The sequence below is a fragment of the Triticum aestivum genome, chromosome 2B (assembly GCF_018294505.1).
Source record: "Triticum aestivum cultivar Chinese Spring chromosome 2B, IWGSC CS RefSeq v2.1, whole genome shotgun sequence".
In the NCBI taxonomy this organism is placed as follows: domain Eukaryota; kingdom Viridiplantae; phylum Streptophyta; class Magnoliopsida; order Poales; family Poaceae; genus Triticum; species Triticum aestivum.
The window spans coordinates 399,681,887-399,700,074 of record NC_057798.1 but is presented as its reverse complement, the minus strand read 5'-3'; the positions used below and the strand labels follow the sequence as shown (position 1 = coordinate 399,700,074).

At 50.9% G+C, this 18,188-nt stretch overlaps 1 protein-coding gene and 1 pseudogene across 1 annotated transcript; one reads left to right on the top strand and one right to left on the bottom strand.

Annotated features, from left to right (window-relative positions):
* Positions 1-1,638: 1,638 nt before the first annotated feature.
* Positions 1,639-2,933, bottom strand: LOC123045133 (ribosomal protein S2, mitochondrial-like; annotated as a pseudogene).
* A 2,282-nt stretch (positions 2,934-5,215) lies between these two features.
* On the top strand, positions 5,216-6,130 carry LOC123045134 (NADH dehydrogenase [ubiquinone] iron-sulfur protein 3-like). Its single transcript, XM_044468077.1, has one exon. It carries the CDS (start codon positions 5,252-5,254, stop codon positions 6,113-6,115), a length of 864 nt encoding a protein of 287 aa, XP_044324012.1. The 5' UTR covers positions 5,216-5,251; the 3' UTR covers positions 6,116-6,130.
* Positions 6,131-18,188: the final 12,058 nt, after the last annotated feature.

Sequence of the window (18,188 nt, the reverse complement as noted above, 5' to 3'; positions counted from 1 at the left end):
TTTTCGACATATGCCTTTATTTAGGCATTGGTTGTAGGCATCCCCTTCTCTTCAAGGAATTTCTGCGCCCGGTCTCTGATCAAGTGATGGAAAAACCGGAATGTGATGCTTTCTACTTCAGCAGTAGGGTTGGCCTGAAGCCAGCCCATAGAATAGATACGGGCGTGTTCTACACAGGAGTTCTTTTAGAACATGTTCCAATCAAACCTCTTTCCCTTCGTCTCCGGTTTTCAATACGAACAAGTGTCATCCTCTTCTCCCATCGTTTGGATGGAATACCCACGTGGAGCTGACCTTCACTTTTCAGAGACAGGGGCAAGCCGATAATTTGTAGCCTCCCTGGTTGTTTTCTGGAAATTTCAGTAGAAGTGAAGCCCTGTAGGAGCTCCCTAAGGACTCTAGCTAAGACCTTTTTGAGACCCTGGGTGACTCGCGTGGACTTATCCCCTCTCGGTAAGCCGAAGACCATATCGTCTGCGTAGCGTGCATAATAGAAGACTACGGCCCCATCCTCTCGGACCATTACCCTTTCAAGCTTGGCATCCAATATATGGAGATAGCAGTGAATGAGGACAGGTTCAATCGGGCTTCCGAGCGGTATTCCTCGCTTCTGGCACGTGTAACTCTTACCTTTTCTATCTACGTGTGGTTTTCATGAAAACCTATTTTATCAACCTATGGACTCCTTTCAATGACAGAGTCTTTGGAGCAAATTGGTTCAGGATTCTAAGGTTAGAAAAGAGTTACCACTCAAGGGAGGAACAGGATATGTGGAAGGCTATCCTGGTGGCTCAAGACTGACCGGTATACCTGGACCAGTCTATATTGAGCCATATTCATCAATTCGTCAGGCAATTTGGCCTCACACAATGTATCCCTGTTCCACCAGACGCTTAATCAACCCTGGAACACAAGAGAACCCTTCTTATCGAAGAGAATTGCGTATTAAACAGATGAGAGAAATAGCCCTAAATATGTGCATCGAGTAAGTCATTACCTTCTATTCGATCTCCAGTATCGCTCATCAAGTACTTGATCAGATTCCTCTTTTTTCTTGCAATTGCAAAGTGGTGGAAAAATTTGTATTTCGGTCACCATGTCGTAGCCAATTGGCTCTGCCCCGCTGGAGCCATGCTACTTCTTCTTGTTCAAACAGGTTCTCGAGCAGCAGTCAAATTGACTTCCCCTGCTTGAGCGTAATGCCCGCCCCTGGTGTGGTGGAAAAAGCCTCATTTTCTATTCCTTTTAAAGCTGCTGATGCGAGCTACCAAACAAACAAGATTAGTACAAAAAGCCACAACTAGCACTAGCTTTCGTGATTGCTTCTTTCTACCTTTCTCACTCCGGTAATTTCTCCTTCTCCAAAATATCACTACGGACAAGATGAGCTAATAGGAAAAGTTAGGGCAACAGATGATAGCGACTCGCCAGACTCGAACTGGCATAGGCGGATCGGATCAAACGAAATTAGCCTTTCTTCCATCAACAGGAATCGCTTTGATTTCGTAGTTCAAGAGGATGGTGGGGGCAACCTCTCTACATCTGCGGGCCGGTAGGCCAGCCAACTAACTCTTCAAATGAAGAATTGATTACTCCACATCTATGAACCTATCATTCCCCGCCCTTGCCCATTATTTCTTTTTGTATCACGCTAGGACTTTGCCTCTTTTTTGGAGGAAAAATATGGAAGTAGAATCTCCTCTCTTTTAGAGGCGTCTTCCAAATCCAATTTCAGATCAATGAGGTCTTTCAGAGAGCCGCTGCTCTTTCCATGAAATTATAGGATCTCTTCGATCCTATGCGCAAAAGCAAGGTGTGAGCCCGCGACCCCTCGATCGCTCTCAGAGTCAATCGGCCCAAACCGGGTTATGAGCTCAACGAAAAAAAAACTATTTTGTGAAATTGCCTACAAAACCGCCTTGTGAGCGTTAGCGTCAGCGTCAGCGCCATCTCCCGATGGATATTTTTTGCGCATCTCCAATAGCGCCTTGGCCCTATTTTCTTCTTCGTCTATTGGGGAAGAAGAAGAGGTGGAGTAGCAGGCGGATCTCATCCCTCCTGCGGACTTCCCCGTACTCAAAGTGACTCTGAGAGATTGCGCTTCTCTACTAATCGCATTCTGTTCAAGAATCACTATTTTCATGATCGAATGATGAAATAGATATACGAACTGTATAGGATCATTCGCTGGGATGGGATAAGTGATTCTTTTATAGGATTCCCATGGGATCGTAGAATCAACTAAGGATGGAATAGGTATTTGTGATCGATCAGCTTCCAGTATGACCGAAGACTTTCTATCTGCATTCAGAATAACCACACAATCAGGTTGTTGGTTCAACCCAAAATTCATCTTCTTCTTTCTTGAACGGAATTTTTTTTTTATTTGCAAAAGAATTGGTCAAAAACGCCCCGATCTTCCATTGAGAATCATCGAAACAATGAGAATTCACATTTCTTAAATAGCTTCTTAAATAGCTTGCCATTTCTTCCGTTATCTCATAAATAAATAAATGATTGGTCTTTAAAAAGAAGGAACGGCCTTTTTGACGACTGGGAGATCCTATAAAATGAAGAGCGTTTCGTAAACAAATCAGTGTCTTGTCTGAATCGAGAATAGCAATTCCATTTCTTGAACCACGGATATAGACTTTGAAATGGTGATCAGCTACCCGATGGCCGAGATGTGCATTCGTACAAAGTAATTTAGTGCAGACTATCGAAAGCATTGTCATTTTGCGATTTGAGTTCCGGAGATATAGGTGGTAAGTTATGGGTAATGCGGGGGAACTTTAAGACGAGATAGAATACCTAATATGGGAGTGGTTTAAGTGAGAGAATAGCTCCCTTACCAAACCAACTGAGCTATTTGCCATGTTTTTGACAAATGACCTAACTTTGATGTGATGTGCCCGGCTAGCCCAGATCATTCTTAGAGAAGTCGAGGTTACCGGAATTACGGCCTTCCTTACAAGAACTGGCACTATTGTAACTCGCTATGGGCCTCCTGCCTTCTCGAAAGAAACTGGCTTTTGAAGAAATTACTCTATTTTACGCATTTAGTTGAAGCGGATTCAAAGAGCTCTATCGAGCAAGGAAGGAGTATACTATACTGTAGCTGGATAGGCTAGATACCAAAACTTTGATAAAGATTGAGGCAACCCATTTGAGGAAGAACCGGATGGACCCCTATGGAGATGGCATAAACAATCCTTTGACGAACTTTCTGGTTAACATAGAATCTATGAGTTTTTTCTTCTAATTACTACTACTAACATTATTCAATCTGGTAAAAAACAATTTATTAAGCTCATCCCGCAAGCACATGTACACATCTTGGATTTGACCGTCTTAAGATGGAAGAAGATTCGTTCTCCTACCCATTTCTAAGTTAAGCAAGAGATAACTCATAATTTGATATGCACTCGCACTCGCATCTTGGGTCACTGGAACCTGATGATAATTACTCACTCCTTCATCCTGAGAAAGGATCTTGGCTATGAAAAAAAATGGATCACTAGCTTGCGCAGCAAATTGAATGAAACTTTCGTCTGAAGTAAACATTTCAGTCTGGTGTTCATTATACCATTTAAGGGCATCATCTAAGTTCGAGAACTTTGGATACTTAAAGGCTGCAGCACATGCTAAGTGTTGACTGAGATTCTTTTTTTCCAATAGGTGGTTTTGTGCTTGAGGTTGAGGATGATCGGCAGAAAAGAGTAATAAACTTTTTGACAAATCACGCTCATGAAAATGCAATACACCTGAACGGTAGATTCTACCACGGAAGTCCATGAATGCTGGCAAATAAAATTGATAACCTTCATATGCTGACGCAAGTCTTATTACAAAATCTTCATAACTAGCCTGCTGCACCTATTTTCATAATTTATTTAACAGTATGTTATAGCTACAAGCATTCTTAATACCTTTGACGTTATTGAAGTAGCACTCCCTCAATATGTCTGAGGCTTCTGTCGGATTCACCCGAGCCAGAGCATTTGGTAAAAGAAGCCCACACTCAACTAAACATTGACGATTCTTTTCCAGAAATCTCAAGAGCCTTTTGTTTATTTCAAACGCTTGAGACTGAAGCCCATTCAAAATATCACACATCTACTTGTATTCTTTTTTATGTAACTTTATATAGAAGTGGTTTAAGTCATGGGAAGTTAATAGCCGAAAGTGATTCTAGATATCCCCCGTGGGTTTGCATAAGTAACCTCCTATCAGATCCGATAATGTATCAGGATCAGACCCCCTCTCTGCTGGTTGCCAATCCAAGGGTTTGCAAAGCATCGGAAGATTGAGTTTGATAGGGAGCAGATTTATGTTCAAATTGCACATAACATAACAAGAATTCTCTATATACCCTTGACCTTTCTTAAGAACCAGCACTGGATCTTCTTTTGTTACTCCCCTATCTGTTGATATATGTAGAACATTTCTTTCAATCATGAATTGGAGCAAGTATTTCCCGATATCATAATGACACTGCATTTTTTTCTTTTTCTCTTTTTTGCTAGCACCTTTGGGCTGAACAACATCCTTAACTGATTCTACCTTACTAGTGAGTACTGCTTCCACCTTACCACTACCTGGTGCTTTGTATTGTAGAAACCTTGCTTGTTCTCGTACAGTTGAATTAAGTTGATCTATAAATCTAGTTGCCTTAACTGCGGATGATTCCTGAAGAGTGTTGAATACCAAGCCTAGTACATGAATCATGATAGCCTCAAGCGTATAGTTACCAAACATCTTAAGCATAGGTAAGCTACTTGGTAGGCAACCCTTTAGATATTGCTTGGCGTTAGGCTGATCTTTATTAATCAAGAACTTTACTATGTTAGGAGTTACTTTAAATAGATTATCCTCATCGAACTTCATTGTGCAATTTGCAATTTGATTCTGTAAATCTATTAATTCAGTATCGGAAAACACACCATTTTGATTCTTCTTTTCATTAATCAACAACTTTCTAACATCATCCTGATACATATCAACATTAGAAGTCTTTTTCGTTTTGTCAATATCCAACAGCTTAGCGTAGTAATCGTTCCAGAACTCCTTAATAATACATGCATTTTGCAAAGATTTCTCATTCTCAATGCTATCATCATATGTCTCGGAACAATAAAATAGAACCTGCATATTTTATTTGTTACCCTTAAAAAACCGCAGTAAGGATACAAATACGACTGAAATAAACTACTAGAATCTAAATATAAGGAAAGGATTAGAATAAGTACTAATGCTCTGTATAATACTTTTCCCCGAGCGATGGTTTAGCGGATTCGGAATTGTAACCAAGCATCCTGGGTTCTATACCCGATTCAACACTAGAGCATGCAGCCGATCCTGGATACATAACTCTAAAAAGTGTGTGTGCAGTTTTGGATCTTTATTGGTAGCCAGTCTTTCACTTCTGCCTCTCCACTCCCATGCCTTTCTTGGTCGGACCAACCCAACCGGCGATTTCCAACAAGTCTTTCTGCTTAGAGCAAGAAGCGGAACCAAAATAAAGCTTTCTTTATTTTCATTTATGGATAACCAATCCATTTTCCAATATAGTTGGGAGATTTTACCCAAGAAATGGGTACATAAAATGAAAAGATCGGAACATGGGAATAGATCTTATACCAATACTGACTACCCATTTCCATTGTTGTGCTTTCTAAAATGGCATACCTATACAAGGGTTCAAGTTTCGATCGATATTTGCGGAGTGGATCATCCCTCTCAAAAACGAAGATTTGAAGTTGTCCATAATTTACTGAGTACTCGGTATAACTCACGCATTCGTGTACAAACAAGTGCAAACGAAGTAACACGAATATCTCCGGTAGTCAGTCTATTTCCATCAGCCGGCCGGTGGGAGCGAGAAGTATGGGATATGTCTGGTGTTTCTTCCATCAATCATCCGGATTTACGCCGTATATCAACAGATTATGGTTTCGAGGGTCATCCATTACGAAAAGACTTTCCTTTGAGTGGATATGTGGAAGTACGCTATGATGATCCAGAGAAATGTGTGGTTTCTGAACCCATTGAGATGACCCAAGAATTTCGCTATTTCGATTTTGCTAGTCCTTGGGAACAGCATAGCGACGGATAATTCCGAATCTACATAGGTCTAGTCCAGGGGACAAATCAATAGGAAATGCTATTTGCTTCTTAAGAAGAAGAACTTTTTTGAAATGGAAGAGTTTCCACGGGCGTCGGATATCATTTCTTCAAATAAGGAAGAAGTGTTATCGAAGGATTTCCTTCCATTCTTCCTAGTATGGAAGAAGTAAAGAAAAAGTATTGCGTCTCGATCTATACGAAAGGGCACTGGTTTTTTCTTTCGGTTTCATTGATAGCAGAAGAGTACGCTAGTTAGCGGAGCCTGAAAACGCTTGCTTGCGCCCCACCCCTACGGAAACTATTGCCTAAGCTTGCTGCTCGCTCATTGTCAGTAGAAGGGAAGAAAAGATGGTCACTCCTTTTAGGAACATGGCGAGCCTTACTTACGACTGTTGCACTTCACTCGCTGCTCGTTCATTCACTTGCTCATGAACTCGCTGCTTCGCCAGAAGCGACTAGTCGCCTCCTTTCCTCCGCCCACGATGCGGCTATATCTCCCACGTGTCGAAGCACGACTTAGAGGAAAAACCGCATTGTGGTTTTGTCGCAAGAAGGGTCATCTTCACACAATCCCATGTAATGAACAAGAATGGGATAAAGAGTTGGCTTACAATCGCCACTTCACACAAGTACTTAAATAAATCATACATCATTCAGCATACACACATAGTCCGACTACGGACGAAGCCAAAAGAAAAGAAGATAACCCAACTGCTAGATCCATGATCATCCCAACTGGGCTACACTACTGATCGACATGAAACGAAACATAGCAACGACCAAGGTCTTCGTTGAGCTCCCATCTGAGCTCGGTTGCATCACCTGCACTGGTATCATCAGCACCTGCAACTGTTGTGATAGTATCTGGTGAGTCACGAGGACTCAGCAATCTCAAAACCCGCGAGATCAAGACTATTTAAGCTTATGGGAAAGGAAGGGGTAAAGTGGTGAGGTTGCAGCAGCGACTAAGCATATATGGTGGCTGACATACGCAAATAAGAGCGAGAAGAGAGCAAATGGAACGGTCGTGAAGCTAGCAATGATCAAGAAGTGATCCTGAACTCCTACTTACGTCAAACATAACCCAAAACCGTGTTCACTTCCCGGACTCTGCCGAGAAGAGACCATCACGGCTACACACGCTGTTGATGCACTTTAATTCGTATCCGGTGTCAAGTTATCTACAACCGGACATAAACAAATTCCATCTGCCTCATAACCGCGGGCACGGCTTTCGAAAGATTATACCCTGCAGGGGTGTCCCAACTTAGCCCATGACAAGCTCTCGCGATCAACGAAGGAATAGACCTTCTCCCAGGAAGACCTGATTAGACTCGGAATCCCGGTTTACAAGACATTTCGACAATGGTAAAACAAGACCAGCAAAGCCGCCCGGATGTGCCGACAAATCCCGATAGGAGCTGCACATATCTCGTTCTCAGGGCACACCAGATTGTCCAAACTTCTGGTAGGCCAGCCCAGAGTTGCCCCTGGTGGCCACCGGCGGCTGACAAGTTGGACCAACACTCACGACGAGCACTGGCCCGGGGGGGTAAAATAAAGATGACCCTTGAGTCTGCAGAACCCAAGGGAAAAAGGCTTAGGTAGGCAAATGTTAAAACCAAGGTTGGGCCTTGCTGGAGGAGTTTTATTCAAAGCGAACTGTCAAGGGGGTCCCATAAATCACCCAACCGCGTAAGGAACGCAAAATCCGGGAACATAACACCGGTATGACGGAAACTAGGGCGGCAAGAGTGGAACAAAACACCAGGCATAAGGCCGAGTCTTCCACCCTTTACCAAGTATATAGATGCATTAATAATATAAGAGATATTGTGATATCCCAAACATAATCCTGTCCATCATGGAGCAATCTTCAACTTCACCTGCAACTAACAACGCTATAAGAGGGGCTGAGCAAAGTGGTAACATAGCCAAACAACGGTTGCTAGGAAGGGTGAAAAAGTTAGAGGCTGACATGGCAATATGGGAGGCATGGCAAACAAGTGATAGGTAGCGCAGGATAGCGATAGAACGAAGCAACTAGCAAGCAAAGATAGAAGTGATATCAAGGGTAAAGGTCATCTTGCCTGAAATCCCGCAAGGAAGAAGAACGAGTCCATGAAGAAGACAAACGAACGTAGTCGAACGAATCCTCACAACTCCGGAACGAAACCGAAGCTAACGAGAGAAGCAAACCGGAAAGAAGCAAACAACATAGTAAAAAACCATCACATAATCATGGCATGATGCACAACCAAATATGATGCATGTCCGGATTAATGAGGCATGGCATGGCAAAGTGCAACAAACAATACTACAAGTTAAGTGGAGCTCAATATGCAACGGGTTGCATATTGATGAAACACCACAATAATTATTTAGTTCTCTCTCGTTTAGGAACACAACAATATTAAATGTTATTAAACATGGCAAGGGTGAAGCATAATTAAACTAACAATTTAAGCAAGTTTAAATGAGGCCGGAACAACAAACAACAATTCCGGAAAGTCCCCATTTCATTTAGTAGTTTAATGCAACAACAATTTTAAGCATTTAAATGTTGTTATCATGATGCGGATGACATATGAAAGTTTATGCAATTTTAATGAAAACGTTGACATGAGCACGTTATGAAGCATTTGGTCACCATGGCGGAACGAAAAGGGTGCCACGGCGCCGATAACGAAAATGGTGCCACGGCAACGATAACGAAAATGGTGCCACGACAGCATATCCGAAAATGGTGCCATGGCAACATATCGGTTCCGGTAACTCGATTGAGATACCGATGCAAGAGAGAAGTGTGCGGATGAGTGCAACATGCTAGAGATGGTGGGGTGCTCCCGACTTCCGGGTTCCCACGGGACGGTGGCATGGAAACGAGTGACAATTCGGACACGGTGCAAACATATCGTACATCTCATACATGCAAGGGCATCTCGTCACGGTCGTCTTGGGTTATACCTTTGAAGCGAGCGTTTCCGGACAGAACGAGTTCGTAGTGGAAGTAGTCGTTCACGGGCCGTAGTGGAGGTAGACGTTCACAGGCCGTAGTGGAGGTAGACGTTCACGGGTCGTCATGGGAAGTAGTCGTACACGGCGTAGTCGTACATGTCGGCGGTAGTGGAAGTAGTGGTACACGGCAACGGTAGTGGTACACGGCAATCGTAGTGGAACTTGGTGGAAGCATTTTAAATGTTGTTATCATGATGCGGATGACATATGCAAGTTTATGCAATTTTAAGAAAACGTTAACATGAGCATGATACGAGGCATTAGTCGCCATGGCGGAATGAAAAGGGTGCCACGGCGGCGAAATAGAAATGGTCCCACGGCGACATATCCGAAAATGATGCCACGGCAACATATCCGAAAATGATGCCACGACAACATATCGGTTCCGGTAGCTCACGGAGATACCGGTGCAAAAGGAAGCGTGCGGATGTGCGCAACATGCTAGAGATGGTGGGGTGCTCCCGACTACCGGGTTCCCACAGGATAGTGGCATGGAAACGAGTGACAATTCGGACATGGTGCAACCATATGGTTCATCTCATACAACACTCAAACATTCGTTCACGGTCGGTCATCTCGGGTTATACCTTCGAAGCGTCGAAGGAAGTAGTGGTACACGGCGACGGTAGTTGTACACGTTTCCGTAGATGTTCGGGGTCACGATGAGGAACTTGACGTCCACGGAATCTTCGAGGGTCTACGGTAGTGGTACACGGGGCGTAGTGGAAGTAGTCATTCACGGGCCGTAGAGGAGGTAGTCGTACACGGCGTCGGTACTTGTCGATCCGGTCTTGACGGTGTAGATGTACATGTTGTCGGGGTACTTGTCGCATCACCGGGTGTAGTAGTACACGTTCAGAGCGGAACTTGGCGGATCCAACGTCTTTGGGCGTAGAGGAACTTGCAAAAAAACGAGATGGTCTTGCCGATCCAACGAGATGACGTGGTTCGGGGCAGTCTCGGTCTTGGCGTCCACGCGGTAGCCGTGAGCTCATGGCCTACAGCATCAATAAGGCGCGGGGGACGAAGACGTCGGGCACTAATGGTGGTGGAGCAGGGGCTTCACGCGGAGAGGGCCGCGCTGATGGCCTCGCAGGCCATCGCAGGAGGTGGGCACGGTAGGAGGGCGAGCGCTGGAGAGAAGAGGCCCGGCACGAGGCACGCGCGTGGTGGAGGCGAGTGACGGTCGCAACAGCGAGGAGAAGGTCAAGGCAAAGGAAGGCAAGGGCGAGGTGCGGCAGGAGAGGAAGGTCGACGGGGAGGCAGCAACCTTGGTCGCAGTGGAAGGAGTCGCGCAGGGGAAGGAAGCCCCTGGTCGCCGTAGAAGGAGCCGAGAGTGGCGGCGCTCCTGGTCGCAGCGACCGGACTCCGGTGACGAGGAGGAGGCAGAGGGGAACGAGATGAGGGCGCGGCGCGGTGTGAGAGACGAGTGGATCGAGAGGAGGGGATCGAACGATGGGGTTGCGGCGCTGAGGGAGGAGACGAGGGAGAGATGGGATCGAGCGAGGAGGTGGGGATCGGGCGCTGGGTGCGCTGCGGTGCAGGGGAGAACGAAGGGAGAGATGCGTTGGGGTTTGAGGCTGGCTAGGGTTAGAGTTGGTGGGGCGGCTGGGCCTGAGAGGCCGGTTGGGTCGGCACAGGTGGAGAGTAAATGGCCAGAGGCCTGGCTGGGCTTTCCTCTCTCTTCTCTCTCTTTTATATTTTCTTTAGCAGAAAACAATTAAAGAGAAGAAAAAGAAAGAGAGGGTTGGGGAAAGGATTTGCGCATGGGGACAATTTTCCCGGACTCGCAAAAATATGCTTGTTCCAAGAAAAATAGAAGTGGGCATGACTGAAAGATTTAAATTCAAACTCATTTGAAATTCAAATGGGTTTGAACTAGGACTTGATGAACGGAAGGTCCAAAAATGTTCGGATTTTTGGTGGAGCTCCGGAAAATGGCAAAAGAATTATTGGCAAGGTTGGAGACCAAGAATTGCGATAACAATGGCATGGGATATTTTGCAAGTGGGTTATGGTGATTTCCGAAACAATGGAATATTTAATATAGCTCCCTAATATTGGAGGATATGTTATAAAGAGAAGTCACCATGTGAGTTCCCTCGGTCTAAATAGATCAAAAGATCTATGCAATTTATTTAGCTGAGTTTCAAAAATTAAATGGCATGATGGCATGATGACATGATGCAATGCACATGATGCAGAGATGAATGCACGAACAAAACAAAATCACACAACGAATCTCGGAAACCCTGGAAGGCATCTGAAGCGTCACTCTCGGGACGTTACACTTCGGGTCGTACAGGCCGGTGTCATGGGCACAGTGTGCTGCGCACTGTGGTTGGGGTCAGGGCAGGCATGGCAACAGTGTCGCGCCTCACCAGAGATCTTCCAGCGATACGGCTCACTGTAGCCATGCCGGCCCTTCGTAAGCAAGGGGGGAATGGCCACGCCGTGACCGTACCCCGCATCGTACTTCGAGATGAGGGAGGAGACATGGGCCGACTCTCCATAGTCGGCCTCTCTGGAGGTCGCCAGCTCGGAGTCGGCTTATCTCGGAGTCGCCGTCTGGGACTCGGCTTGTCTTGGAGTCGCTCCTGGGACTCGGCTTGAGGGGCGCGGCTTGCCCCGATGTCTTGAAAGGTCCTGGGACTCGGGTTAGCCTACCCGTGGCCCATTACTCCGGCAGTAGTCCCCGAAGCTGGTGAAGCCCTGCAGACGCTGCATTGTGGGGCTTCAACACTTTCAACCTTCCAGGAGCGGACTCTAGGACTCGGCTGCCGTCTTCCCTTGGGCCGACTGTCGAGAGTCGGATGTTTAGCGAAGAGCCGCAGCTCGAAAGTCGCGGCGGGAAACCAGGCGGCATGCCTGATATGCTTCCCTGCAGCCATCAGGGAGGTCCTATCGCGTGGTGCCACGTGGAGAGGACAGTCTGCCTGCCCACGCGCGCGACGGGACGGGCCGTCAGGCAGGGCCCGCCACTACCGTGCCTCGGCATACGAACGGATCCGTTGCGGCCGTGGACGGTTGGTTTTCCCACGTCGTTACTGCATGCAGTAACTTCGTGGGGTAAATCGTGGGGCGGTGTGGGGCATCGTGCGTAGTTAATCCCACGCCCGCCCCCTCGGCTTCTCAGCCCACAGGGCTATAAGTAGGCGGGGGGGGAGCGGAGCGGCACAGCACGCGCGCCCTACTTCCCCGCTCCCCCGCCTCATCTTGCCTTCTCTCCCTCTTGCCTCCGCCGTTGAGCAAGAGCACTCCACACCACGGTGATGAGCTCTTCCTCCGCCGAGGCCCCCGCCGTGCGCTCCGGCGTGTGGGACGGCTCGGAGGTAGAAGAGGAACACATCGAGTTCCTCCGCCGAACACGCCGTCTCCCCAGCGCGGACCTTGTGCGCGCTCGCGCCGGGCCGGAGGGGGAGATCCGGCCGGCGCCGGAGGAGGGTGAGTGGGTCATCTTCCGCTCGCACCTCATGCGCGGCCTGGGGCTGCCGGCGAGCGGCTTCTTCCGCTCGTTCTTGGAGTTCCATAGCCTTCAACCGCACCACCTCACTCCGAATACGGTGGTGTTGCTCTCCGCCTTCGCCACGCTGTGCGAAGGTTTCCTCGGCGTTCTCCCCACCATCGAGCTGTGGGGAGAATTCTTCTCTTCTAAGCTCGGCACGCACATCGCCGGCGTGCCGACTCAGTGCGGCGCCTACATCGCGGTGCGGCGCTCGACGGCCGACAACCCCTTTCCTCCCATCACGCTGATCAAGTCGGTGAAGATGTGGCAGCGCTCATACTTCTACGTGAAGAACCTCGCCTCCGACGGCGACTGGGTCAACCTGCCGCCTTACAACGCCGCCCCCTAACTGGGAGGCTCCCCAGCTGGTCTCACCGAGTCAAGACGCTGACTCCCGCCGGAGCCGCCGCCGTAGCGCGACTCCGAGTCTTGACGCAGTCGGAGGGTCTCGTCGGGGCCGACTTGCTGTCCGTCTTCGTGGCGCGCCGAGTTCTCCCGCTCCAAGGCCGGCCTCACCTGATCTGTCAGATGAGCGGCCTCCGAGACCCAAGTCGGATGAGCACCAAGGAGATGCCCCGCAAGGAGGTGGCGAACTTGGTGAATCATATCGCGCACTGCGAGTTCGAGGAGGACTGGCAGTTCGGCAAGGATCCGTACTCGCGCGACAACCCCCCACCAGTGGTAAGTCGCGTCCCCCTATTGTTTTGTCTTCTTTGCGGCCGACTCTGGCTTCTGACTCTTGTCGGTTTCTTCTGAGCTGGAATCCCCTTATGCAGCCTGCAGCCGGCGCCACGAGACAGCCCCGCGAGTATGTTCCCGATCGTGCGGAGAGCAACGTCGATGACCCCGACTTGGGGGCGGCAGTGATGGAAGCCGACGCCGAAGGCGGGGGAGAAGGAGCAGAAGGCGACTTCAGGCCCTCGGCCACCTTCGCCGACTGGCCTAATGACGACGCCGAAGGGGAGGTCGCCCCGCGCCACCAGCCGAAGGTCAGTTCCTTCGCCGGCCAAGGCAGTTTGAAGAGGTGTCACACCGGGCCGAGTGCGCTCGGCGGCAAGTTGAAGAAGATAAAGGGGGCGGCCGCCGCGACCAGACGGGAGGAGGCGGCCGCGAAGGCCAACCGCTTCCAAAGGGAAGTGAGAAGGCCGCCGCTAGTCTCTGCGTAAGTCTTTACGCTTTTTTATTTTCCTTCGTTGAATCTTGTCCGAGTCTTCTTTTATACTCCCTCCATTCTTCTTCAGGGCCCCTCTTTCCCTTGAGAGAGTCGCCGTCCCCTCCGTCATGGGGTCGGCAGAGACGTCCGCCAATACTCGGCGAGCCGACCCCGCCGCCGACCTCCGGGAGGCGACAGAGCGAAATGTGCCGGAGAAGCGTGAGGAGGAGGAGGCCGAACGTCTGGAGAAGGCGGAGGCCGACAGGGCGGCCGCCTCCGCCCAGAAGAAGCTGGCGGATGCCGAAGCCGCCCTTGCGGCGAGACGGCGTGCCGAGGAGGCCGCGCATCACCGATCGGCGATGCTCGTCCCCCCACTGTCGTCTGCACCGCCGCCTCCGGAGTTCACGGGGCAGACCGGAGAGGCCGGCACCGAGAACCCCATCGTGGAGAAGGAGAGCGGAAAGGCTTCTATGTCGGACACTCTCGTGCCGCCACCGCCGCCTCCACCGCCGTCTGGGAGAGCGCATGGCAAGCAGACGGTGGGTCCGTCGGAGCCGCCGGTCACGGACGAGGCCGAGGCGCGGCTGCTTCTCCAAGTCGCCTCGCCGGTGCGCCGCTGTCTTGAGAGGGCGACCTCGGCGCCGCGACCTCGGGAGACCGGCGCTGCCAGCTCGGCAACCCTAGACACCGAGGCCACAAGCGCCGCGCCCATCGGGTGGTTGCGCGGAGGCGGCACCGGGCCGCTAAATCAATCGCTTCTGGAAGTCTAGGCGAAGCTGTGGGCCGAAGGCAACACCCTTCAAGCCTGCACCTGACCGCATCTGGCCGCACGAACGGTCGTCCGAGTAAGTTTCTTTTCCTTTTTGATTCTTGTTTTTCTCTGTGGGGGCGTGCCAGCGCACCCACTGGGTGTAGTCCCCGAGTTCCGGGCCGGCTGCTGAGCGGGCGGTTCGGAACTCCCTCTGGCGAGTTCCAAATACTAACTTTGTCTTCAATGACTTATTGCAGGTGTATCACAACCTCCGCGCCACTGCCTTCAACCGCAATGTTGAGGAGTTGAGCAAGCGGGCTGCCGACTTGTCGAAAAGCCGGAGTAAGTTCTTCTTCTTCGCGGGGGCGCGCTAGCGCACCCGCGGGCTGTAGTCCCCGAGATTCGGGCCGACTGCTGAGTAGTCGGGCCGGATCTTCCCGGCGATCTTCTTTGCTGACGACTTATTTGTCTCTTCTTTCGTTCTTCAGGAGCCAACGCCGCTCTTCAGGAGCAGCTGGGCGAAGCCAATACCGCCCGGCGTGCCAAGGAGGAGGAGTGTGGCACGCTTGCCGCGGAGCGCGACCTGCTGGCGGCGCAGCTGGCCGAGCAGAAGGAGCTGCTCAAGAAGGCGCAGGACAAGGCCGAGAACAAGGAGGCCACTCTCCTGGCCGAGTTCGAGAGCGAGCGCTCCTCCTGGACTGACAGGGAGGCGATGCTGACCTCCGGCTTCCACGAGATCGAGGATATGGTTGATGGTAAGTTTCTTTCGTTTCTTCGGGCTTCCGACTATGTGTCAGGCCGACTTCTGATTTTTCGACTTGCTTCTTTTTGGTCTTGGCAGACTTCTTCCCTGGTCACTCGCAGGCAGTCCCTCTGCCATCGAGGTTGATCGTGAGCCGCGGAGGGCAAACGGTGAGGAGATCGCCGCTAATGCCCCCCGAACCATCGATGAGCAGCTTCTGAGCATTGAAGCCCGTCTTCGTCCGGCTCACCGGCTGATGCGCCGGCTTCAGCGTGCCGGCGCCCAGGCGGTTGCTGCCCTGTGGCCAGGCACGCCGGCTCTGCGCACCGCCAGCCGAGCTGCCGACTGGCTGGAGGTCGCTGTCGGCCGTCTTGAGGCCTGGAAGGGCTCCTCGGCCCGGGCCGAAGCGCGTCGGGCCTTGGAGTTCGTCAAGGCGTGGTATCCAGGGCTGGACCTGGACCGTCTGGCCGCGTTCCGGTCAGAAGCCCAGGCCGAGCTGGAGGCCGTGGAGGGCGCCCTTATCGAGCGTGCGGCGGCCATCGCCGAGTACACGGACACCAGTGTCTTCGTCCCCGAGCGGGCTGAAGGCGGCGAGGAAGTGCCGTCAGAGTGGTTCGGGATGAACCCGGAGTATGGCGAGGACTCGGCGGAGGTGATCGACTCCAGCACCAAGGAGGAGGACGAGGCGGAGGATGAAGGCGAGGCGGAGGTGCCAGAAGACGGAGCAGGCGGCCAGCCTCAGCTCGACCACGCCTCCAGCAACGAGCCGCGTCGAGAGAGGGCGACTGCCGCCGGAGGCGATCAAACCGAGACCGCCCAGCCAACAGCCCCGGCGCCTGACACCGCCATCTCCTCCGATCCTCCGATCCCAGTTGCCGCCTCCTAGGCTGCCTTTTTCACCTCTGTTTGTCTGTCTTAGTAATCTTTTGAAAACTTTGTTAGATTCGAACAATTCCACCCGCAGGGTGTATCTTGAACTTCTATTTGAAGATTCGGCCAAGGGCCTATGTAAATATTTATCCGATTTCCGTCTTTCCTTGCTTACTGCTCTTTAGGCTTTTCCCTTTGCCGCCTTCCTTTAGTCGCTGCCTTGCCAGTCGGACAGCCGCTCTGCGGACTATCGCTGGGTCAAGTGCTTGGCTACTTCGGGAAGGCAAGTACTTGGCCGTTTAGAGTTTCTTTAGCAAGTCGGGTAGAAAGCGACAGGCCGACTACCCAAGAGTAGGCCGTCCTTGATAGAGGCTAATAAAGACGGCGAGCCGGCTACTCATGAGTCGGCTTTCTGCTTCAGAAATGCTAGAGGCCGTCTTACGCTATGTTCGTGCTTTAGGTCCTTAGCCATTTTTCGTGTGGGCACCCGTTCTTCCTCACTCCTGCCCGCCTCACAGTCGCTCTGCGAGCTGCGGCTTTGCCAGGAGGCGGATTGGGCACCGTGCACTACTTGTCTGACTGCGGGAAGCTCCTCATAGCGCAAGGCGGCGAGTCCCCGGGCCGACTAGTCTGGCCCGGTGCCAAGCGGCTTGTAATGAAAGTAATGTACTCGGAGGCATAATTCTTATCATACAGATAACAAAAAAGGGAATTCCCCGAGCTCGTCTCGGGGGGCCCAAAGTCTTAGTACTTTAATACAAAGGGGTAGTGTGATACATACTGCATCAACTGTAAAATCTTCGAAGAAGATTTGCATTCCACGGGCGCCCTATCTCTTTACCGGAGTCGTCCCTCTTGCGCGCTCGGGGCTTCTGAGCGTCGATCAGATAGTAGGCGTCGTTCCCTAGCACCTTGCTGATGATAAAGGGGCCTTCCCAGGGTGCCGACAGCTTGTGCTAGCCGGCTGTTCGCTGGATCAGCCGGAGCACAAGGTCGCCTTCTTGGAAAGATCTTGGCCTGACCTTCCTGTTGTAGTATCGACGCAGACTCTGCTGGTAGATGCTGGACCGGCTGAGTGCCAACAACCGGCCCTCTTCCAGCAGATCGACGCCGTCTTGACGTGCTTCTTCTGCTTCTTCCTCGGTGTACATGCTGACTCGCGGGGAGTCGAACTCTATGTCCGTTGGGATGACGGCTTCGGCACCATAGACGAGGAAGAAGGGTGTGAAGCCGGTTGACTTGTTTGGAATCGTGCGCAGACTCCAGAGGACGGCTGGCAGCTCCTCAAGCCAACAGCCGGCAGATCGCTCCAGCGGTATGACGAGTTGAGGCTTGATGCCGGATAAGATGAGGTCGTTCGCTCGCTCCACCTGGCCGTTTGACTGCGGATGGGCAACAGACGCTAAGTCCAGTCGGATGCCCTGTGTCGCGCAGAAACGGGCCAAGGTGCCTTTGGCAAAATTCGTGCCATTGTCGGTGATGATGCTGTGTGGGATGCCGTACCGAGTTGTGATGTCAGCGATGAAGGTCACTGCAGTCGGACCATTCAACCTCTTGATGGGTTTCACCTCCACCCACTTGGTGAACTTGTCCACTGCGACAAGTAGGTGAGTCAAGCCACCTCGTGCCGTCTTGAATGGTCCCACCATGTCCAAGCCCCAGACTGCAAAGGGCCAGGCGATGGGGATAGTCTTGAGTGTGGAAGCTGGCTGAAGTGGCTTGGAACGGAAAATCTGGCACCCCTTGCACTTTTGGACTAACTCTTTGGCCACTTCCGGAGCGGTTGGCCAGAAGAAACCATGCCGGAAGGCTTTGGCGACGAGTGCCCTGGAGGCCGCATGGTGACCGCACTCGCCTTCATGGATGTCTCTGAGGATTGCTTGGCCTTGTTCTGCCTCGACGCAGTGTTGGAAGACGCCGGTAACACTGTGCCTGACCAGCTCTCTGTTGACTATGGTGTAGGCTGCTGCTTGGCGTTGCACTTGCCGAGCCAAGATTTCATCAGTTGGCAGCTCTCTGTTTA